The 25,710-nt window shown below is 37.7% G+C and overlaps 1 protein-coding gene across 2 annotated transcripts in view; it reads right to left on the bottom strand.

Annotated features, from left to right (window-relative positions):
• PDE7B (phosphodiesterase 7B) overlaps nt 1-25,710 on the bottom strand; it is a 333,398-nt gene that overhangs the window by 39,612 nt on the left and 268,076 nt on the right. For both annotated transcript variants that reach the window (XM_015137382.3, XM_015137381.3), the window contains 5 exons: nt 8,554-8,705; nt 6,847-6,910; nt 4,749-4,844; nt 1,867-1,967; nt 292-423 (listed from right to left, as the gene is read on the bottom strand). In XM_015137382.3, coding sequence (XP_014992868.1) covers nt 292-423; nt 1,867-1,967; nt 4,749-4,844; nt 6,847-6,910; nt 8,554-8,705 — 545 coding nt within the window. The remainder of the gene's footprint in view (nt 1-291; nt 424-1,866; nt 1,968-4,748; nt 4,845-6,846; nt 6,911-8,553; nt 8,706-25,710) is intronic.

Below are 25,710 nucleotides of genomic sequence, written 5' to 3'. Positions count from 1 at the left end.
AGACAGATATTCTCAGACCATGAGAGGGGAGGTTCAAGGATCCTGTTCAACTTAAGACAATTTCAAACCTGCTTTGGAGCAAATTGAATTCCTTGGATATCCTTGTAAATTAATTTAATCTCCCTTGCAGGATATGCTGGGCCTATTTCAAACCCATGCTCTTTGGATGTGGTCTCCATCATTGAGGCTAACCCTAAAAGAAGATTTTCTCCATGGGCGAGATTCGAGCTTGAGCACCGGGCCTAAGGCAATTGACCATACTGTGTCTGGCGCCAGGTTGGGCTCCCTTACCTGATATAGGTTGGCAAGATGGTGGTTAGTTTTTATCAAAAATGGCTGGTTCACCCCTGGGTGGTCCACATCGTGTGCTGCTGCAGCCAGCAGTCCAAGCATGATGTCCAGAGGTGTGAGGAAGCTGGCGAGCTGTTAAAAAAACAAATTGGGAGATTGGTATGTTTTCACAAATAAGCTCATAATCATTTTGGCTAAATCAAACACAATGGATCATCATGGCATTGTTTAAGCCTATCAGCCAGATCTTTACCCTTTGAAGCATTAAACGAGGTGACAGTCACATGAAATCACAGGCAAAAAGGAAAGGACTGTGTGGAAAATAATTGGGTAAACTCAAATTGTGTAGATCATTCTGGTATCCCCTTCTTCCTATTCCACTCTGTTTTGTTTTGTTGTTGTGATGGCATTGCTTGTTGGCAACACTGCTGTTGGGTGGATAGGGAAAAGACAGGGCCTAAAATCAGCCTTGTTCCTAGAGAAATGTGTAAATGAAGAAAAAAGTTGAAGTCATGTGATGGACCTAATAAAAAATCATTTGTGTATTTCAACTGTCTAATATATCTTTGCCACTTTGAAAGAAGTGGGCCGACTTGTAAGATCTGCATTTTTTTCAATGTATAATAAATAGTGGGAGAATGTATGAGAATCTGTGATTTTCTGTTTAGCTAGGAAAATAAGCAGAGACATGGGAATCCAATACTAACTTTAAAAATACAACTGCATGACATATTGCAATGCTTAGACTACTTGGAAATTAAAAAACAGAGCCATTAATGTCCTTGGGATATGTTGCAGGGATGAGGCACCCACTCAGCTTTGCCCTGAGAGTGCCTGCTTGACATCTGAACATTAAGTGGTTACTGTCAAAGCATCCACGTATGTAGGGGGATGTTAAAAACAGATTGAACTCAACAGTCTTAGAATATAATTTTCCCGAAACCTTAAGAAAACTCATCCTGTACCTTGTACCAACAGACTTGATACAGCTAAGGACTGCCTGAATGTTGAGTATTGAGCATTATTATGATGTTTTTAATTTTTAACTTTGGATTGGTTCATTGCATCAGAACATGCTTGCTAAGAGGTCTTTGACATTCACAAGTTTTCTTGGGCCCTGAATCAGGATATCCAGTTGGCTCAGTAGGAAATAGAACATCAGACTTGAGGAGCTTTGATTCCATTTGTTGATCAAAACTCATGCGGTAGGAGACTTTTCCCAGCAAAGTTCAATGCTGGTGCTGTTTGTGGCAGAGATCTAAGGCACGGAGCTAGTTCTATGTACTGTTGAAGATACCTAAGATGTAGCTTGCCATAGAGAGGAAGTTTTTTTTTTGTCCTAATGCAGCCTCAAAAATATACAAAATATGAAAGAAAACCTCAGATGAGTCCCATTCTTTTTCATGAACATTGTAAGATTTTCAGAGCTGATACTGGAAACTTAATATCCATAATTTGTGTTCACATTGTTAATGACACATAACATAGTTACTCAGATATGTTGGGTAACTTGGGCCCAGCAGCTAGTTTCCTTGGCATTTCCAGGTGGCTGAGAAGGCAGCTGGGTCATCTTACCTTTGGCTCTTTCAGGTAGCAGTGCATGGCCTGGGTGACATCAGCTGCGTGAACAGCATTGTGATACGGGTTTTGGCTGTGGTAATCTTCTTGAACCATGACTGGGAGGTAAACAGATAACTCAATCAACTAAAACCCAAATAGGAGTGGTGTACTAGCTTAGACTTACTGTGGGTGCTTTTTGCTTAAAAATATCAGTGCCTCCAAAATGTGCAGCATAGAGATGCTTTAAAAATAAACGTGGTTTGCAAGCTTGGCAGTTCTGCTAGGCTGTTTTTAGCAGAGAGCAGAGATGGACAGCAGAGGGGAGAAAGGCCAAAAGGATTTGTGAAGCCTTGGGATTTCTCACCTCCTTCATAAATCTCACCTTTCTGACTTTCATAAAGGCTGTCATTCATAGGAAAAATAAATATGTAGGAAAAGGACAACTTTATCTCACACGATAGTCTTAGTTTCTCCCATTTATAAATAATATGCCACAAATGAGGTTTCCTTCAAAGAGCCCTAGTAGCATCAGAATACTGATATCCAAAGACTGGTTTAACACTTGAATAACAAATACCAATGAAAGCAAATCAGGGCCTCTTAGGGCAGAGATTCAGAGTACTGCCTTGATCCAACTGTGGACTCCTTGCATTTATTTCTACCTTATTCAAGTTAGAGTATCATCTTTCATGCTCCTGCAATCTAATGCAAGGCTTAGAGTGCTCTTGGAACCAAGTAGAGACACAGACAAGGCAATTTTGGTTTGCTATTTATGGAAGACACTAGCCTGCTTCAGCTCATAACCAAGGCGATGCTTAGGATGCAATATATTCAGTGTCTATAGAGTGTCCTGCTTTGCAAGTACAGCCAGATTCTCTCAGGCCATTGCTATGAATCTGGCTCTGGATTATGGTATTAATTCTGTTGTCAAGTCTTTGTATTCTTTACATATTTTCTGGGTAGATACACATGTCCAAAGTATCTATATCTGTATCTCCCTTTTTGGACAAATCAAAATTATTTGGCCCTATGCATGGCCATTACTTTGTTCCATCAATTAAAATACAATCAGCTTGAGGTTATTTGGATTTCTGGAAATGAGCCATGTTGTGACTGGTTTCAAATATTTCTGTTGCGTTGCACATACCTTATATTCAGCAGGTATATTTTACAATTATATTTAAATCCTCTATCACTTTAATGTCTGTATTGGGCAAGTTACTTAGCTGCAAGTTCCCCCAGTTTCCTCCTTTGTAAAATGGGGATAGCAATAACTCTGAGCTCAAAGTGGAATAAGGATTAAATGTGTTTACTAATATATGCAAGTCCTTGGAAGAGCTTCCAGCAGATGTAAGCACCATAGAAACCTGGGTGTGGCTCCCGTTATTATTGTCACGCCTGTTATTTTCTTCTAATGGCATTAAGTCAGCTTCCAAAATCAAAGTACAGCCATGTGGCAAGTCAAAAAGAAGCCAGAAACATGCTAAATGGCGGAGGAAAGTCATTTGGTGATTAGAAATGTGCCCTGAAAAATTCACTAGCAGATAAATAAGAATACACACAAATTTAAATGAGAACTGAGGCTGCCTTTTGATACAGAGTAATGATGGAGTTGAGTGGAAAGATGGCGGACCCCCAAGTCAACAGAGCTAGGCTTGGACTCATATTCTGCCACTTACTAGCTGTTGGCCTTGGGCAAGTAATGAAGCCTCTTTGTACCTCTCCTAAACTATGGGACAAATGGTGATAATAACATCCTACTTGCAGATTTGTTTAAATGGTTAGAAATAATTTGCCAAAAGTACTCTGCTCATCGTGGGCACTACACAAATGGTAGTTATTATTATTTTTTAAAAAGCCTATTGAAAATTTTCAATAACTCATGTCCTGATTAGAATTATTTGAGGCACATGCTGCTGGAGGTTTGTTAATATGTCAGCAGACAAGTATCTTCTTTGAAAATGATATGTTCCTGATGGTTTTCTTTACATATAATTTATTATAAACATAACTACACTTGACCCTTGAGAACATGGGTTTAAACCACGTGAGTCCACTTGTACTCAGATTTTTTCTGCCTCTGCCACCCCTGAGACAACAAGACCAACCACTCCTCTTCCTCTTCTTCCTCTGCCTACTCAGTGTGAAGATGATGAGGATGAAGAGCTTTATGATGATCCACATCCACTTGATGAATAGTAAATACATTTTCTCTTCCTTGTTATTTATTTATTTATTTATTTATTTATTTATTTATTTATTTTTAAGACAGAGTCTTGCTCTGTCACTCAGGCTAGAGTGCAGTGGCACGATCTCGGCTCACTGCAACCTCTACCTCCCGGGTTCAAGCGATTCTCCCTGCCTCAGCCTCCCAAGTAGCTGGGATTACAGGCACCTGCCACTGAGCCTGGCTAAATTTTTTTTTTTGTATTTTTAGTAGAGACAAAGTTTCACTATGCTGGCCAGGCTGGTCTCGAACTCCTGACCTTGTGATCTGCTCTCCTCCCAAAGTGCTGGGATTCCCCGTAATTTTTAAAATAACATTTTCTTTTCTCTACCTTACTTTATTGTAAGAATACAGTAAATAATACATAGAACATACAAAGTATGTGTTAATTAACTGTTGGTTATTGGTAAGGCTTCCAGTCAAAAGCTATATACAGATTTTTGACTACACAGGGGGTCAGCACCCCTAACCCCCAAGTTGTTTGTGATCAAACACTTTTTAAATGATTTAGGATGAACAAGCCATATTTTAAAAGTAAGATGAGATCATTTAAGATTAATTGGAGGTCTTCATCTATCGTCCTATGGTTCTTACCACTTTATATTAAAGAGTATTATGCATTGCCATTATTCAACAGAATGGGGCTAGAAATGTGAAAACAAGGACTTACCTAAAAATCGGTGTAAGGTCACCATATCTAACTTGAAATGGTGAATAAGTCCATGGGAATTGAAGAGGTGGCACAGCAGTGTTACCAGGCTGTTTCCTGTAAGAAAACAGTCACTTACTTTAACTCATTTTGACCATCACTAAAATATCAAGATTGACAATAAGATCCAAAATCTCTGTAATAAAGTTTCTTTGATAGAATTTTTTTCCCTTTAGATGTGAAATTATTCAAGTATAGAGCATATTACTATGATCTGATCCTAGGTTTTTTCTTATTGTACAAGTAAAATTAGCTCAGACCTTCTCCCTTCACCAAAGGCAATGAAGACATTAAGAGTTAGAAGGAATCTGCCTATTGGGGTGTCGGGGATACATACACACACACACAAATACACGTGTACATGTGTATTTTTTTAAAGACACAGCTTATGGCCACTTGAAATATTCCGTAAGTCACTTCCAATTAACGATTCCATTTACAGGTGTATCTAAACTACCATATTGCTTAATAATCATAGCCTATTCTTCTTCCTATGGAAAATCACTCAAGAGGAGATCTGACTATGAGCTATTTTAGAATTCAAGTCAGCAGAGATGCAAAATTGAAGCTGTAATGACTTGTAAGCATTCAAGAAATATTGTTTATTTAGGAATAATGATTTTGAATTTTAAAAGCACAGACAATGAAGCCAATGGAACAGAACAGAGAACCCAGAAATAAATTCATGCTTCTGCAGCCAACTAATGTTTGACAAAGGCACCAAAAACACATTGGGGAAAGGACAGTCTCTTCAATAAATGCTGCTGGGAAAGCTGGATATCCACATGCAGAAGAATGAAATTAGACCTTCATCTTTCACTGTATACAAAAATCAACACTAAATGAATTTAAGACTTATACATAAGACCTGAAACTCTGGAAGAAAACATATGGGAAATGAAATCGGTTAGGTGGAAATACAATTTATTTCCCCCTCTCGATTTTGTACCTACTTATAAATCAATTTCAGCATTTCTTAGATATGTGTGGTATATACTTTGTATACACGTGAGGCTCTTTGACTTCTCCTTTGAACCAGTTGTAGCATCTTACTGGATCTCTAATTGAGTTGAAAATCTCTGACGTGGTCATTTCATATGTCTATAAGAGTCATGATTATATTCTCTTTCAAACAAACACCATTTAACAAGTTCTTTTGTTCACAGGTAACTTAGTTTACCAGTACCCATTTCTCAGTTGATTTGAGCAAAATGACATGCAAAATTATGGGATTCATCTCTTTGTGATCTAGTTTGCTTTCCACAGTGTAAAGGTCCATTTCATGGTCTTAAGCTATATTTCTCTCAACTGCATATTGTTTGCCAAGTAATAGAATGATGAGAAAACCATATATAATGACTTAAAGCACAAGTCTAGCAAATGATGAGGCCTATCAACATCAGCATTAAATGTGGTGTCTTTCATTGGCCCTCAAAGTCATCAGCCTTTGTTTAATGGCCAGATAAAAATATAATATATTTTTTATTATTTTCTTAAGGAAGGTCTTTATAGGTACAAAAACTTAAGAATTGACACCAATGAGGATGTTTACTTTTCCCTTTGGCTGCAGCCTAAGCTTTTATAGTCTTTCCTCAGCAATTGTTTTCTTCTGATGATGTCAAACATATTTGAGCAATACCCACAACAGGGCAGACTTAGCTCACTTAATAAAACTGCACAAGCACCCTGCCCAGTAAAAGTCAGGGCTGATCAGATATACTTTTGTTTCTAGTTTTCATCAACTAACAATGAACTCCCTACTTTTGGATGTGGCCAAAATATTCTGCAAGAAAAGAATCTAATCTGTGGTTTCTAAATTCCTTTGGGATGATCAAGGTCACAAGGAAACTGTCTTAAGATTCTAAGGTCAAATTCAGTCCTTATTCTTCATTTGAGTTGATTTTCCCTTACCCAGGTCCTTCTTCAGTAGCTGTAGATTTATGAAAATGGGGAAAGAAGGAAAAACGAATAGCAATGTTTAAAAATAAATTTTGTTTTTCATGAAATTAATCCCATTTTATGGTATATATTTTAGTGAGAATTCTTTTGGGTAACTTACCATTTGTCAAGCGATCAAACAAGAAAATGTCAAAATCCCACATTCCCACTTTGGAGAGCATATGCTGAAAAGGCAAACAACAAACAGCACGCAAATGAATCACATTGGAGACTCAAACATTTACTTTGAGATACAGTGGATTAAACAATTAAAAAGTTGAAAATCCTCGCATAATATCATCTAGTACAATTGAATGTTTTTCCTATGTCCTACAATAAAATCCAAATGCCCCGGCGTGACACAAAAATACCCTCACAACACATCAGAAAAATGAAGGGATATTAGGTTATTTTTGAGGTTTAGATTGTGTGAGACTTTTACCTAACTCACACAATATTGAAGGCAGCCCCAGGACTTGGCCTCTGATAGCTGGACTTCCAGCCCTCTGTCCTTTCCACATCTCACACCACCTTTCTTGAAAGGTGGCTGCTTAGAGGAGAGAGACCACCAAGAGTGCTCTGTCAGTGATATTCCAGGGCTGGGGAAGCTTAGACTTGTTCTCCTCTCATAAGCAAACAAACAAGCAAACATTCAAAAATTGCCCAATATCAGACCTTAAGTTGTTAGAAATGACTTTTTTATCCTTTTGGAGGCCTAATATTGGGAATTAGCTCTTTTGACATTACTTGCTGTTCATTTGCTCATGGCATATATTAGTTGCCTGCCTTCCTGCCTTCCTTCCTTCCTTCCTTCCTGCCTTCCTTCCTTCCTTCCTTCCTTCCTTGCTTCCTCCTTCCCTCCCTCCCTTCCTCCTCTCTCTCTTTTCTTTTTTCTTTTCTTTTCTTTTTTCCTTCCTTCCTTCTTTCTTTCTTTTATTTCTTTTCTTTTTCTTTCTTTTCTTTCTTTTTCTTTCTTTTTGAGACCTGGTCTCACTCTGTCCCCCAGGCTGGAGTACAGTAGTATCATCATACCTCACTGAAGCCTTAACCTCCCGAGCTTAAGCAATCCTCCTGCCTCGCCCTCTCAAAGTACTGGGATTTACAGGCATGAGGCACTGGGCTTTGCCAGTGGTATATATTTCATAATAGTATATAAATAGTATAATATCACTTAGCATGCAAGCTATAAAATCTATCTTTGACTTCTGTTTAAACTGGGGCATTTATTGCTGAAATTTAAATTCCTTTGGCAGTTTGGGGTGGACATAACCTGAACACTTTTTGCAGATTGTCACACATTAATTTCCACCCTCAGTCAGATCAATGTATTACAAAAGTAATTGTAGAGTTATTAAGATTTATTCAAATGAATTAAAAATTATGAAAAGGAAAATGCAGTGCATCAACAGCCTAAAGTAGAATTAAGAGTTGATAATGATTGGGTTATTTTTAGTGTAGCTATTACAATGAGCTAATTTAATAAATTAAAAACTTTAGTTATTCCTTCATTAGTAATCTGCCAGTCCAAAATTTTGCTTTACTTAGTATCATGCAAATATATTTCATACCTTTATAAAAATGAAAATGGCTAGTTAGGCATGGGTATATTAAGCATATAAACATGGTTTACTTCGTGCACCTCATAAGGGGGATGTTTCTGTTAATTTCATTTGCTATTAGAGGAATAAGTCCAGATGTATGGAATAATGAGCTCAGGGTCACAGAGCTCCTCAAGAGGCAGAGTAGGACTCCAACACCAGTGCTATCAGCCGAGGCACATACTGTTGGCCGCTGGCCTGCTGTGAGGAGACAGGGGCAGTCAGCTTACCCTTGCTTGTCCAAGGTAGTCTTCATCCAGCAGGTGGAGAGGGGCTTGTGGTATAATTCCACGAAGCAGCCTTGATGCATGGAAGTATCTTTGAAAGCTTAATAGTCTTTTCACCTTTTTCTTGGTGCCAATCTCCCCTGAGTATGTTGTATCTGTGGAAAGTCATCAAGTCAAGAAATTTATATATTTAAAAGAGAGCCAACTTTCTCCACTCTGTAAAAATATAATGTATTAAAAGGAGAGAAATTTAGAGGATGCTTTCTATACTTTTAAAAATATAGTCTATTGAATTCTACATTTGAAATGCTTCATGAACACACCTGATATATTTTTTAAATTTTTTACTTATTTTTTGAGTCAGGGTCTCACAACTGTCATCCAGTTTGGAGTGCAGCGGTGCAATCTTGGCTCACTTCAACCTCTGACTCCTGGGCTCAAGTGATCCTCCCACCTTAGCCTCCTGAGTAGATGGGACTACAGGCATGTACCACCATACCTAGCTAATTTTTACATTTTTTGTAGAGACAAGTTTTCGCCATGTTGCCCAGGCTCGTCTTGAACTCCTGAGCTCAAGCTATTCGCCCACCTTGGCCTCCCAAAGTGCTGGGATTATAGAAGAGAGTCACTGCACCCGACCTAACTATATTTCTTATGCATTACATTTACTAAAATGTCAAGGTGTTTCAGAATGTAATTTTGGAAGACCATGAAATATATGAATTAAGAATTTCATTTTCTTGTTAATGATGCTGGTATGCTAAGTGAAATTCACACAGCTCTGCATGCATTTGAAATGAGCAGTTATTCTTTTTCTACTATAGTGGAACTGAGACTCAAACATTTAGACCAAGTTCTCATCCCACACTCTCACTTGTATGATGTTTTCCACCTGAATTAGAAGGGTTGTGAATATACCAGTTTACATGTGAGGAAATGGTTCCTAATATCCCAGGAACATCACTGGCAAAGGAACCAATAATCTTAGCACAAAAAGTAACCTGGATGCCCCTGACAAGAAGCAGAGAGTGTTTACTTTCTAATGGTGTATTCTCTCTTACTGGTTGCCATAAAAATTGAATCTTACCAGTAGAGATATTTTAATACTCATTTCACATGTGCCTTTCAAAACTTGAGTGTTGACATCACAGTGATTGTCCAGAAATACCCCAAACACATTATTTGAATGTCTGTCAAGATATTTCTTATCTCAGCTGAAATTATATGAATCACTCTAGGGCCACATTAGTGACGTCTGCTGCCAATTTTGAATGTAGAGTCAATTTAACAGTCTAGTAGGAAATGTACGGCTCATATGTAAAGTAATTTTGGCTTCTGTCCTGCCTTCCCCTATCTCCCCCTTTCCTCTATGGAACTCAAAAATCACAACAGATGGCAGAGGCAGAGGAAACAATGGTGCTCCCTGATGGCAGTGAGTGACCAAATTCAGTTTGTTATTTAGGCTGCATTATGCATGCAAAGGCATAATTCAAGGGTAAGCTATAGGTGGACCAGGTCTGGAGTGGTTCGATTTTACACATGTTGTATCTAGACATCTATCAGAGATGCAGGTGAGGATGCTAAGTAGAAATAAATGGATATAAAATCCAGAGCTTGAGGGAGAAGACTGGACTTGAGATAAAAACTTGAGAGTTGTCAGATGAGATTACCTAGGGAGTAAGTATAGATATGGACCAGAAAAGGATCAAAGTCTGAATTCTAGACTCTACCTTGACTTTAGATGGGTTTAGAGAAAAGTAGGGCAAATTAAAGAGGACTGGGAAGGAGTATCCCATGAGGACAGAGAAAAGCCAAGAGAACATCATTTCCTAGAAGCTTCATGAAGATTGTATTGCCAGTGGGAAGATGTGATCATCAAAATTAAATGCTGCTAATGGGTCAGGTACCTTGAAGACTGAGAGTTGGCCATGAACTATGCACAGTACTTGAGCACATTTTATTGTGTGCCTAGAAGCAGCAACACTCTGGTAGCAATGAGCACACCTAGCACCCAGACTGTGGTTTTAAAATATGACTTTTTGCCAATAGGGACCAGATTTATCTTGGTGAAATGGCCAGTTCTAGGGCAGGGATGGAAAATGTACCGGATGAACTGTAGCATCTTGTTATACTAGAAAATAAGAGGGAACTAAAAAAATGATGGAATCATTTAAAAATGACAGAAGTGACCACATCAAGGGGTCTGAGAAAATATGGGAAATCTGAGCCTCAAAATGAATAACAAAAGAATGGATTATAAACCATTGGCTGAAGTAAGAACCAATGAGTTCATACTGGTGATAAGGTAAGTAAGTAAATAAGGAGAAGTGAAATCTCTTCTTTGTAGAATGTGCCAACTGATAAATGTAGAAGAAATAATAGTTGGAAAATTACCATTTTGCAGCCAATATGGTAATGACTGATTCAGGCCAGAATCATTAACGGATACTAAAATTATTAAGTGAAAAGTTTAAAAAGCAATGGGGTAATTACCCAATATCAAAGCATTTACCCACAGAAGACTTATTAATATTGGAGAAGAAAAACATGGGTAGTTTTTTAGTGGAAAAATGTAGAGGGGGCATCATCTTCCCTAAGTAATCCAAGTTAATGCCACCAGAAACTGACATCATGCTCTTCCTAATGTAATGCACTGAGGATACAACCTCACACATATTGTGTTCCTGCCCCAAATGCACATCTGATTCTAATAAAGAGGAAACATTAGACAAAATTGTTGAAGGACACTCCACAAAACAATCAGCCTGTGCGCTCTTAAAAAATGTCCATATCATGAAAGACAAAGACAGCTTTAGGTATTGTTTCATAATAAAGAATACTAGAGACAGTGCACTAAATGCAATGCATGACCCTTAACTGGATTCTGTATCAGAAAAAAATTTCATAAATGACATTAGGATAATTTTGGATACGGATTTATGCATGAGACATTCATATTTATAAATATTTTAATACTCATTTCACATGTGCCTTTTAAAACTTGAGTGTTGACATCACAGTGATTGCCCAGAAATACCCCAAACATATTATTTGAATGATAATTGAAGTGTGGTTACAAAAGAATGCTTTCATTGTTAGAAAATACATGCTGAAATATTTAGTGATAAAGTGGCATATGTACAATAAAGTGTTAAGAAAAAAATGTATTGCAGCAAGGCAAAGATTGCAAAATATAACAAATGGTGCATATGGAGAAAGAATATATGAGTATTCTTGCAGATTTTTGATAAATTGAAGTTATTTTATGATAAAAAGTTTAAGAAGAGAAACAATGTGAAGAAGTTTGAAACAATATCAAGTGTAGACCACTCTTTTAAGGAGTTTTGCTACATAAGAAAGCAAAGAAATGTAGTGATAGCTCTATATAGAATGAAATCAATTATTCAATAAATAAATTATTCCTATGTTATGTATAAGGAAAATCTAAAAGAAAATATCTATAGATGATCTTTTCCTTTTCTTCATATTCTAGAAAAATTCCCCCATCCCAAAATACTAAAAGAAAATGTCTTATGTAGCTGGGGGTATATCTATATTTATATAATAAACTCAGAAGCAAGTAAAATAACCCTGAATGATGGAAATATGCCATAAACATAGCAAATTGAAATGGATTACTTCTTAAACTTCCCTTTAGTTTTCCAAGTAGTGTAGTACTTTAGGAAGATTCATAGTTAAGATAATGACATTGAAATTAAGTGACATATTGTAAGTGTAGATGGTAGGAAATAATGGTTACTATTCACTAATTTTGACTAAAATATCACTAAACTAATGATGCCATGAGCTGGAGATACTAAGTTTAGATCTGTTTTTATCTTTATAACAAAGAAGAAAACAGCAAGATTCCTTACCTATTTCTTTCACCTAGAGTCAAACGAATAATAGTAATATTAGTTTGGCAACATGACAGAATGCGGACCTCTTTGGATCTTTGTTTAAATTTTTGTTATATTCTTTCTCATGACTGTTTTTGGTTTTAATTTTGATTTTTAAAAAGATTGCATTAAGATATGATACATCTTGATCACTGTGTTATTTGGTATTCCCCTAAATTTTAAGTAAGGCTAGTGCCTCATTCCTCTCACTCTAGTCTAGCCTGTCTTGCATTTTTTTTTTTTCAAATTAAAAAAATAGAATAGAGATGGGGGTATCACTGTGTTGCCAGGGCTGGTGATCCTGGGCTTAAGTGATCCTCCTGCCTAGGCCTACCATAAATGCTGGGATTATAAGCATGAGCTACCATACTGGGCCAGTCTTTGAAACATAAGCTCAGATGGCATTAAAAAAAATCCAGTAATTAAATAAAGCCAGCCAACAAATCTTTTCATAGTTAATTTTTTATGATGCCTTGTAGGTTAAAAAATGTAGCATACAATGTCTTTCCCCATAAAATTGTTCAAAGTTTTTGAATGAATTGTTCATCATGACGTATATTCTTTATTTGTATACTTTCAAACCTACCGTCTCAGTTGGGCAGGTAGATATCTGACAAGTTGCAGTGTTAACTGGTGGCCAATATTTTCTAAAATACCAAGGCAGGCCATGACTACTCCATTTAACTTCTATCTGGGTTATCCTTTAATTAACAAGCAAATGATTCAGAAGCAATGCTACATAGCCATTTGTGAAAATAATAGCACTTAATTTTCTTATTTGAGGACATACATAAAGCTAACCGGAAAAAAAAATCCTCAAGGTAGCTTTCTAAAGGGGAAGAACGTGCAACAATCCAAGAAAAATAAGTTTATTTAAACTAACATTAATAACTTATCAATCGAGTGTCATTTAGGGAGCAATTTGTGTTTTGTGAGATAATGAAAAACGAAGATATAAGAAGCTGAAGATGGGAGAAAAAAATTCATATAACAATCTGAATAAAGCACCCTCTGTATAATAGTACAAGGTCCTGCTTTTTGAAGTATTTAAATGTGTTAATCAATTTTTGATAAAGATCTGATATATTTGTTTCCAAAAGGACTCCCAGTGCATAGCTACCATATTTACTTTGATAATGTATTGATATGTATTTGATATGATATGATAATGTATTTCGTATGTATTTCTGGGTAGAAACGTAAATGATTAGCTAAGCTAAATGTTACAGATGGCTCAGTTAAATTCCTCTTGTAAAAATCTGGGGAATGTTAAGAATGTGCCTGGTAATAAAATGCTAGGTTTATTTAAGACCCTTATACAATTTTACAAATCATTACTTAAAGGCATTTACAGTTATCCTAATGCACCTTTGTTGGATTTTATTGTTTTATGGTTTCCAGATTCTTATTTGGAATAGTTATAAAAAGTGTTCCAGAATGTTTCATTGCCTAATCTATGTGAGCATTGACCCGAACTGGGAAATTCAATTTCTGTTCACTTTTCTTTTGTAAATATCACAAATATCTACATATTAACACATTTTTGCACTACTTTGGTGCTAATTTTAGGAATACAAAGTTTGTATTGGCACTGCCAGTACAGTAATTTTTAAATTTTACAAGTTGGGGTTGGCTCAAATGCAAAAATATGTTAAAAAATTATTTTCATTTTTGAGTACCTTCTCTATGGAATATTCTGTATAGGGGCTGATTAATTTTGGTACCAGGAGAAACTTTAAACCTAGAATAAATATCTGAGATTTAAGAAAGCTGTAAATATATCCATATTATGAGGCTGTTTCTGTCAACTGTATACCTGGTTTCCTGAAATAGGTCTATGTCAACTGTTTCCAGAAGTCCAGTAGTGAGTAATTGGTGCAGAAGTAGCTCAGGTGATACTGAGAACAAAGAAAGCCTTTGTGTTTAAGTGAGCAGAGCTGACTGTAAGCACCCATGGAGATCCAACTCCATAAACCTAATATTAGCACTTTTGAGCATCAGTCCAACTGAACCTCTTAATAATGTGTTATTAAGCCCTACTTTGATAATTATTGAGCTAGTAATTATTCTAATAAAATTTCTTGCTTGGTTAGTGACTATTCATAGTCTTTGTTTATCTTCCTTTTACAGAAATTTTTTTTAAGTGACAGTCTTGCTATGCTGCCCAGACTGGAGTGTGGTGGCTATTCACAGGTGTGCAATCATAGTGTACTACAACCTCAAACTCCTTCCCTAAAAACAATCCTCCCTCCTCAGCCTCTAGAGTAGCTGGGATTACAAGTATGTACCACTGCATTCAACTGTTACAGGATTTTTCATATGTCTTGTACTACAGAGTTATTGGTGAACAACTATTACACCCCAAAGTCAGAAACCATTTAATCAACCTTTGTGACCCCTCGTATCTAGTGTATAATAGTCTTACATATAATGGAAACAGTAAAAAATTTGCTGATAAAATTTGAATAAATTCTTCATTTACAGAAACATCATTGTTAAATGCTCTTTTTGAACAATAAGCCAATTTGTTAAGTGGAAGATGCTAAAACTTACACATATTAGCTTTGTAATCATTTTCTGAATCAACCTCAAAATGGAGTTCTAGGGTCCAGGCCCTCTTGCCACTGCCACTGTCCTTTGCTTTTTTTTTTGTTATTTATTTTATTTTCACTTTTTATAATTGTTTTATTTTTAATGTTTGTGGGTACATAGTAGGTATATACATATTTATGGGGTACATGAGACGTTTTGATACAGGCATGCAATATGTAATATGACATCATGGAAAATCGGGTATCCATTCCTGCAACCATTTATCCTTTCTGTTACAAAGAATCCAATTATACTCTTTTAGTTATTTTTTCAATGTACAATTATTATTGACTATAGCCACCCTCTTTGTCCTTTGCTTTTTTTGACTTTTGCTGTAACAATTGTGCCTTGTATGGTTGCAAAGTTCACTCTTATTCACATATCTGACTTTCTTATTAGGCTGTAAGGTTTTGGAGACCAGATTTCTGTTAAATTTTCTTTGAATTTCCACAAAGTCCTGCAAGTTATAGGTGTGAAATACATGTTGATGGAATTAAATTACTTTCCTGATGTGTGTGCTCTCATCTAAGTTCAAGAATGCTGAGCTCTGGAGGAATCAGGGTGAAATTCTAGTTTTCAATATGCAGCTTTAAAAAACAGGAGAAACTGGTAATTAGTTTGACTTTAAGTGTCCTGAAGCAGAAGTAGCAGATTTACAGCACAGCTCTTTCACTCTTTCACACATTCTACTAGTTCAGGGTTCAGGATCCCTGCAAAATTGGAAGGTTAGTGTTGTCTAGGATGACAGTTTTCTTGAAAGCATACATGAGGATTTTAAGGTTGAAGTAACCTAGCCTAAGATGCAGTTACCCTGTAAAAATAATTTTTATATAGACTACTTTAAGAAATTTAAAAGAATTATTTAAAGAGGTTGTATGTAGAAAACAATATTGACTCATTTCCAGAACTTACAGTATGGACTTTGACGAGGTGCTAAAGATGACATTCTCTGGATGAGACCAGTGCTTCCTTCAATGTATTAAACACTTCGATTCATTTTCATGTGCTTTTAGCAAATTTCATAACTTAGACTTGGTTGTAATGACTTCAGTATTCAAATCACCCCTTTCACAGTTTAGCATCTCTAGACATTAAAGTTCCATTTATTCATAAAAGAGCTTCCAGAAAACCTTTTTAAAATAAAATACTATGTCTCCCCCAGCCTTTCGGAAATCACCAGTGGTCGTAAGCCATATTTGTTTATTTCTTACTGTGTGTATTCTCAGTGGTCAGAAAATGATGGGTAGAAACTGATGACAACCAAATATATTATTCAGCCCTTAATGTCATCAAGTGTGGAGATTTCCTCACATGGGTGGACCTATTTTTAAGACAAAGTCATTATAAATGACTTTGAAATTCTGAGCAATTTAATTAAGATAAAAAATTAAATTTCTTAACATTTAGGGCATTTGCTAGGCTTAGTTTTTAATAGAAAAGATCAGCTGTAAATATTAAAAAACAAATAACACATACAATAAAACATGTACAACAATAATAAAACCACCAAAAAGAGGAAAAAAAAGTAAGAAAGGGAGAAAAAAACTTAAACCAAAATAAAACAAACCATCATCTTAAAATTTAATTTGAAGTTGGGAAATCTGTTTGAGCTTAAAGGAACTCAAAAGTTATTTTAAGTTCTCGAAACTCAGGTCTTGAATAGAATGTATTAAAGCCTTATGTCATTAGCTCTTCTGTGTACAAAAAATACTCACGACTTCTTGACGGCTGTCACTAGAAGAAGAGTTTTGTTTCAACATTGCCACTGAGTGGGAGGAGGAGGGGGAGGAATAGGAAAGTCTTTAAGACAGAGTGAAATTGTTTCTCTCACTCTCCTTTTTAACATGCTTATTTTTTCCAATTGCCATTTTTCCTTTATGTTCTTGACAGTGAAGGGAAAACCAACATGGCTGTTTGAGTCATGGAGTAGAATGAGCTCCTTCCTAGCTGACTGTCTGCACACCTGCTGCATCGCTTGTAGGTGTTCAAGAGGATCAAATGCTTGTCTCCTTAACCATGCAACACATGGATTTTTGGCAAAATCTGCCGTTTTTAGTTGATTTTTTTTTTTTTTTTGGCCTACCATAAACTCCATCCCAACAAATGGGTTATGAATCTCTGACATCCGGGGTTCAGGGATGGTTGGAAAACTATTGTTTCCTTTTTGTAAGGAGGGGAGAAAACGCTTTAGAAATAAGCTCTTAAGGCTTCTCTGGGCAATCGAAAGGTTTTTCAAAATCCTAGTTTGAATGAAATTTAAATGAATTAGTAAGAAGCAGATCAAGTTTCCTCAGTCCTAAAGAAGTAATACGTGCCAGGCTCAATGTGGTTTTATTGAACCCTCCGCTTCTCAGAGTTTGAAATGTTACAGCAAATCCAGAGTTTTGAGGGCAACAGTTTGTGGTGAGCAAATTGAAGTGACCAAACTTTCAGTTGATTCTAAGTCTCCAGAGGTTAAAAACTGCTGCATTAACTCTCTAGTTCTCAGCACACATTTAAAGCAAGTGTGGTCTTTTATCTGGGAGATATGTTTGGACTGTCAAATTTGACTGCAGAAGTTCCAGATGTGTGCCGTAACGTACTACAACTGCTTCCCTCCTTTCACCCTCTCTGCTAGTTTACTCCCTGTCCCAGGATATTCGATGAACCCCTCTGAGGGCCTTTAGTCATCCCTTTCAATCTATCTCACCTACCACCGACATATTTGTTCCTCAGGCACAACTCCTACATGTCAGCCCCCTGCTCCAAGTCCTTCAATGGACCCCACAATGTCTCCTTAATTTATATTATTTATTCTGACATTCGTGGCCCTCCACAATATGAGGCCAACTTACTTTTCCATTTTTATCTCCCAAAAGTACCCTGCAGATAAACAGATCTCTGCTCTTGCTGTTTTTATGCCAGGTCCCCCAGAGTTTTCTGTTTCTATCTGGATTCCCACATTCCTTCTCAATTGAATATTCTCCCCACCTGTTGAAATGTCATCTGTCCTTCGGCAGCCCACCTCAAGTACTTCCTCCTGGGCTCCTGGTCAGAGGCATTCAGCTCTCTTCCTAGTATTGCAGTAACTTAGCTCTCTTGCTGTGCGGCAGATGCCGCACACTGCTGTAAACCCTGTTAGGCTAGGACTATGTCTTATCTATTATTATGGTGCCTGGCTTACCGAAAAGGTGTTTACCAAAAGAAGGAATGAAGGAATGAGATGACTATTGAGGTGTAAGCTGCTGTTCTGTTTATTGTAGTACATTTTCTGGCTCATGATAGGTGCTACCATGTAATTGTCGAATTGAAGTAATTGTCCAGAACAGGCAAGACTCATTCATCTAACACGTCAGATAACAGGGATGATCCCCTGTATAGAAGAACTTGAACCTCTATTTCTTTTCTGAATTTGTTGGATTTTCCTAAGTGATTATTAGTGCATCTTTAGAAAGACGGTAGATTAGTACTAACTTTACCCATTGGTAGAGGCCTAGATAGAAACTTTGATCTCTAAAAACTTCCATAAAGAAAACCTTTATGCTTTATTCTTTAGAAAGGGAATGCATTGGAAGCTAATTCCTTTTTCTTTATAGGTTACAAAGGCTGCTTGAATTATATTTCACTGGAGTGGATTCTGTGATTTAATTATGTGGTTTTTATATGTGGTTGGAATATAACTCTTTAAATGTAAATATCCTTAGTTCCTCAGAGAACTCGAGAAATTTACCTGTGCATTGAGATTTCTCTCTTAGGGCCCATGGCTGTCTATGGATTTTAGTGGCACCTTAGGACTAATCATGTCTGTACTCTTGGTGTAGGACACTCTTAAGGAAGCAGGTTTCATTAAGACATTAACAGGCCATGGAAAGTTATATATTTTCACATTGAACTAATTCAGAGAGAAGAAAGAATTGTTTTAGATGACTACTGCAGTGTTCACCTGCGTGAGTGTCTGAACAGCTCCCAAAGACATATCTGATGTATTTCATCTAGCACAAACACACTGGGTCTCCGATTCCATGTATTCAATCCATACGAGACTAGAGGTTGTAGCTGGGGTGATGGAACCAAAATATTGAGTACCTACTAGGTAATTTACATTTGCGATCCAATAAATTTTCATAAAATTGGGTATTGTGAAGTTGATATTAAAATAGGTACATCTTACAAATGAAAAAATGAGTTTGGAAAGGTTTAATAATTTAGCCAAAGTCATGCAATGGATAAGTAACAGAGTAGGGATTGGAACCTGGGTCTTTCTGACCTTGAAGATGATGCTCTGCTCATTATATCCTGCTCTTTACAGGAAAGGGCAAAGAGTGGAGACATAAGGCAGTCTAGCACAGGACCCTATTTTCTCTGGGGTATAGTGATCCAAAATGATGTATCAGCACCCGAAAGATTTTAAGTTTTGGTCCTTTAAAAAAAAGTGTAGTAAAGTAGCCAAACTGATAGATGCAGAAAGTAGAATGGTGGTTGCTAGCAGCTGGGGAAGTGGAAATGGGGAAATCACTGTTCAAGGGGTATGGAGTTTCAGTCACGCAAGATGAAAAAGTTCTAGAGGTCTGTGGTACAACATTGTACTTACAGTTAACAAGACTGTACTAGACACTTAAACATTTGCTAAGATGGTAGATCTCATATTATGACTTATTTACCACATAAAAAGTATAGTAAAACAAAACCAATAAGAGGACATTACTTATTCTTTCTAACTGTGTAATTCATAAATACAAGTGTTTAAAAATCAATAAAGTTGTAAAGGCTGAAAATTAAACTTGGTATCATTGAACAAGAGAGTGAGAAATACCGTAATGCTAATATTGAAAGACAACTTGTAAAATAACTAGAAAACAACTAGAGAAATAACTTCATGGCAAAGGTTGGAAGCGATTCTATGTGTGTGACTTTCCTATTTCTCTCACTAAATGTACAAATGAAGTATTAGGGAATAAATAATCACTTGTGGGTTTTAAAATTGAAAACACATGTCTCCCTTGACACTGAGTTAATGTGATTTGATTATTATGTTATTACACAAAGAAATTCACAGACATTGGTTGGTGTCTCCAGCTTTGGAAAAGACAAACATTTTTTTTGTGTACATAGAGTGGAGCAGCAGCTTGTGGGGAAGGGAAAGAGTGGGAGGTACTTGGGCAAACAGGCGGCTCAAAAGAAAACCCTGCCGGGATGCACAGGGATGCACACAGACCTTGTGTTTAACCCTTAGGAGCCAAGCCTTAAAGTTGCCTGAAATTTAACCTGAAGGGACATCTGTTGATAGAGTCATGGTGTCAGGGCATAATCCATAATATTTCCTTGCTGCTTAACATGGCCCATAGGCATTGTCTTCTTTCTTCTTTCCTTCCCTCTAGAAAACACATATGTCTTTTATGTGTTTTCTAACTATCTCTACCTACCTTGATAATTTTGCATAATGTTTTAATTAGGAATGGCTATAAGAAATATATAATATTCTTTGGTAGTTGTCAAACGAACTGGAAGCAGTTGAATGAATTGGCTATTTGTTTTTTGTAGTCTGATGAACACTGGGAAGCCTCCACCGATAAATATCCTTTGAACACTTGCTTTGTGCAAGGCACTGTGGTACCTGAATATACAGAATGGATATGGTTTGGCTGTGTTCCCACCTAAATCTCATCTTGAATTGTAGCTCCCATAATTCCCACATGTTGTGGGAGGGACCCAGTGGGAGGTAATTGAATCATGGGGTGATTTCCTCCATACTGTTCTCATGGTCGTGAATAAGTCTTATGAGAGCTGATGGTTTGATAAGAGGAACCCCTTTCACTTGGCTCTCACTTCTCTCTTGCTGCTGCCATGTAAGACGTGCCTTTCACCTTCCACCATGATTGTGAGGTCTCCCCAGCCATGTAGAACTGAGTCCATTAAAGCTCTTTTTCTTTATAAATTACCCAGTCTCGGGTATGTCTTTATCAGTAGTGTGAAAACGGACTCATACAAGAATATTCAAGTGAGTGTTTCTGCCCTCAACTACCCAGAGGAAGGTGGTGGGATTGGCTGTTTATCCCCTTCACTACTTTTGTTTCTGCTTCAGCTGTGGCAGGTAAGGAAGGTTTTAGTTTAAAAATACCTAGAAATTAAAATACTATATAATGTATTTTATAATACAAAAAATATGAGCAAGAGAAAGGAAGATTATTTGTCTAGCGGGTGCTCCGTTCTCAAGAAAGTGATGATCTACTTTGCCCCTCACACTTGGAGTCAGAAGCCTTTCTTTCCACATGGCATAGAGGCAAGATGGCACCTGATGTATATGTAGGGGGTGTGGTCAGGTAGAGAGGGCGAGGAGACAGAACAGTAGAAAAGGAATGAGGAAGGGAGATCAAGAGAGAAGGGGCATTCAAGCACCCATCGGAGGAGGTCTCTGTACCAGTGAAAGGTAGTCTGAGAAGAAATGTGAGAAGTTTTTGGCACCACCCTCTGAATCCCATATGAGTTTGAGAGTTGCCCTCTATGAGATTGTATCCTTTCTGGTAATGGACTGGGTCCTGCACACCCTTCCAGATGAGGTAAAGCACTATGGCAGGGATGGAGTGGTCAGTCAGAAAAATGCTTTTATTCTTACGACTATAGAAACCATAGAGCTCTGAGAACAAGCTCACATACACCTACGTTGGAAAAAATGTGAATATACACACACCCTGCTAAAGCCACAGAGAAACCTGCTCAGGTGGGACCTGTGGAGATGCAAATGGCAGGGGATGAAAGTGAGGGGACACAGAAATGCACAAAAAGGGATGTGCACTGTTGGCACTGAGGTTTCTCTTGCCTTCTCTCATCCTAGGTTATTAACACTGGATTGCTCAGAATGAAGAGTTTAATTGCTGTGTCTGAAGGAGGGAATAGAGAGAAGCAGAAGGTGGAAGAGACCTAGCGTTTTAGAATAAATTTAGCTAAGTACTTTTAGAATTGCCAAAGAGAAGAACTATCTTCGATTGTCTCAACAGCTCACTCTTCCCTTCCTTTCCATCACCTTCTCCAAACATTAACTGAGGGTTTACTTTGGCTCAGACACTGGGCTGGGTGCTGATGATGCAAAGATGAGGAAGTTATAGCTGCTGCTCCTGGAGAGTTTCCTGTCAGGAGCGGGAGCTCACTCCTGTCCTTCCATAGCAGCAACGGGCAAAAACAGTGGCCCTGGGGTGGGGAGTGGAGAGGGGTGTGGTAGGAGGAAATCTCTGCCCTTTCCTGGGACTTCCAGCTGCCCTTCTAGTGGACAGGTAGTGTGGCTGGAGAACTAAGCAGTGCCCTCATGGGGTTGGGACCTCCAGGAGCAGCTATGGTGCCATGGTGTTGTAACCAAGTGAATTATAGAGAAATGCCACACTTTGAGACTAATTCGGGAGTTCTTTATTAGCCGGTGACCCAGAGATGGCTAACGCTCGAAATCCTCTCGGCCCCAAAGAAGGGGCTAGATTTTCTTTTATACTTTGGTTTAGAGAGGGGAGGGGGAATTGAGCTGAAGCAATCTTACAGAAGTAAAACCGGCAAAAAAGTTGAAAAGACAAATGGTTACAGGAAAACAAACAGTTCCAGGTGCAGGGGCTTTAAATTCATCACAAGGTGATAGGTGTGGGGGCTCCGGACCCAAATGTGGGGGCTTTAGAGTACTATCACCTGAGCAAATTCCTGGGCACTGTGGACATAGCTTGCCACCTTATCAGTTAATTGCACTCTTTGATGTTCTGGGAGTCAGCTTGCACAAGTTAAGTCCTTGAGGAAGAGGGTGGGTAGGGAGCCCTTAATGTCTTGCAAATGAAGGAGCCGAATGGAATCCATCCAGCATTTTCAGCTAAGAGAGAGTCAATCCAGTGAATACAAGTTAGGGTATCACAATGGCAGTCTTCTCCATTCTCTCTGGTATATGTCTCATCTCCACGTAGAAGAACCTTAGCACCGTCCTATTGCTGTACGTGAAATCTCTGCTATAGGCGCTGCCAAGCTAGGCAGAGCCTACAGACTGTGATGAAATGGAATAAGAAACTATTTCTGAGAAAAGGATACTTGGCCTAGAATGAGGTTCAAGGCTTGATTCTTCCACTCACCAGTCTTTTAGGTAAAAGATTGAAATTAACCTACATGGTATATGCTCAATAAAGATTGGTAGAGTGTGTAAGGACAGCTCCAGTCAGAATGCAAATACCACTCAGAATTAATGAATCAATGAATGCCTTAGCTTGAATTAGTTTGCAATTAGGTAGGCAATGTCAGATGGATAGGTTCTGATGGAAGAGGGCAGAAGGAACAGTCTAAAGCTTGGGGTTCTATCTCAGAAGGAAAGTCATAGGGCGGTGGCTTTGTGGGGAGCAGGAAGGTGGGACAAAAGGACAGAGGAGAAAGAAGGTGATTGGGTGGAAAGTCTTCCTAGTCTTTTCCCAATGGTGGCTGGTGTTTTGTGCTGGGCTCCCAAAGCAACCCCACCCTACTTATGTTCAGCAAAGCAGTTCTTCAGCCATATCTGCATTGTCATATTAACTTGTCTTTCTCACCCACTAAACTGTTAGTTCCTTGAGGACAGGGCCTATGCCTTACTTACCTATAATCCCTAGTGCTTAGCTCAATGGTGTGAGTAAGGAAGGGGTAAAAGTCAAAGGAAAACTTAATTCACTTGGTAATTTTGCCTGGGGGGTCTGAGTTCTCACAACAAAATAATCAGAGCTGCTAATACCTATCATTATTCCAGGTTTCGAAGCAGAGAAACAGAGTACCAAAAGATTAAGAAACTCGGTGAAACACATGCAACAAGTAGAAGAACAGGCATTCAAACAGTTCCCATGCTTCTCATTAACTGATATTGTTACTTTGTCTCATGCATTAGAATTAGTTAAAAAAAATTAGATTCCATCTTGAGCTGAGGCAAGTGTTTTGAGCTTTCCATCTTTGCAAATAAAGCCCTGTGGGCTATTTTTGATTATCAGCTTTCTGTTAAGGGGAATGATGTCAAAGCATCACTCTAGTAAATTGAATAGGGCATACTTGATTTGCACACGGGTGCTAAGCTAGTTTTCCCAATAAGTGGAAATAAGTGTCTTTCTCAAAATGCCAGGCTCTAGCTCTTGGTAAAAAGCAAGACCTGCCCAACATTTTCAACGTCCTAGAGAACACCCCTCTCAGTAATGACAAGTGGCAGTCTGCCCTCTTGATGACCTGATTGGGTTGACAGATTTCACACTGTTTAAGAATGAGGAGTGAGGAGTGTGCTATTTGGAGCCCATCCAGAATCATTCTTCAAAGTGTCAGAAGGATCACAGCAGAGCAAAAAGTTCAGAAGTTAAGCTAAGTTTAAGGTCTTTCATCCTGGAAAGTTTTCATTAATGTGTTTTTTCTCTTTTGCATTCACCCCAGTGAATGCTGCAGTTGCAAATTTCTCAGCATGACTTGGTCAAAACCCACTCAACATTATGCCAAGAATCTGCCTTTAAAACTATGCTGTCAAAATTTGCAGGCCTGAGAGGCTTAATTTTTAAAGTATCTGGTTTTCAGTAACCAGATTTCTAATTATATTGAATTTCAGATTTTTTCAGGAGCCCCCAACTCTGAGTATTTTTCTTAAGAGCAACCAAACTTTCTGAAATTTACTTTAACAATATTTATTTTTTTTACCAACTTTAAGCCAAAAGAGAAATTTTGTGGTTAATAACAAGCCATAAACAATAACACTTCTGTAATAATAGTAGAATATTATTGATAACAGTCTTAGTAGCCATCACCTTTTATGTTTAGGACACTTTGGAACCAAAAGCTATCACTGATAAATAAAAAGCCCAAAGGGACTTAATGACTACATGTCAGGTAGTAATGGATGGCTTAAAATACAAATAAACCCTTGAGTGCTATTGGGATTTATGAGTCAATGTGGGAGGCATTGGGGAAATGTTGGGGGGCATTCTTGGCTGTCAAAATGATTGAAATGGCCAGAACAGAATTTAATGGGAAGGGAGCCAGGGATGTGGGATGTCGCAAAGTATGTGGGGCTCTTCTGCACAACAGAGGATTGTCCCGTATCACCTTCAACTTTTCAATAGCTGGTCAGGTATTCATACGGGTGAAAAGCCTATTTATAATGATCTGAACCCAGAACCTAACCCCACTTCTCTGTTTGACAGAAAAGCTCAAAGTTTTGTTTTCTTTAAAATCATAATTTTTGTGGGTACATACTAGGTATGTATATTTTTTATGGGGATCACAAAGTATTCTTTTGTACAGTTTTAAAAAATTTTTTTATTTCCATAGGTTATTGGGGAAGAGGTGGCATTTAGTTACATGAGTAATTTCTTTAGTGGTGATTTGTGAGATTTTGGTGCACCCATCTCCTGAGCAGTATACATTGAACTCAATTTGTAGTCTTTTATCCCTCAACCTCTTCCCACCCTTTCCCCGAGTCCCCAAAGTCCATTGTGGCATTTTTATGTCTTTGCATCCTCATAGCTTAGCTCTCACTTATGAGTGAGAACATACGATGTTTGGTTTTCCATTCCTGAGTTACTTCACTTAGAATAATTGCCTCCAATCCCAACCAGGTTTCTGCAAATGCCATTAATTCATTCCTTTTTATGGTTGAGTGGTATTCCATCATTTATATATATTACAGTTTCTTTATCCATTCATTGATTGATGGGTATTTGGGTTGGTTCCATATTTT

The sequence above is a fragment of the Macaca mulatta genome, chromosome 4 (assembly GCF_049350105.2).
Source record: "Macaca mulatta isolate MMU2019108-1 chromosome 4, T2T-MMU8v2.0, whole genome shotgun sequence".
NCBI lineage: Eukaryota > Metazoa > Chordata > Mammalia > Primates > Cercopithecidae > Macaca > Macaca mulatta.
The sequence above is the reverse complement of the archived record's forward strand: the minus strand, read 5'-3'. Positions and strand labels throughout refer to the sequence as shown.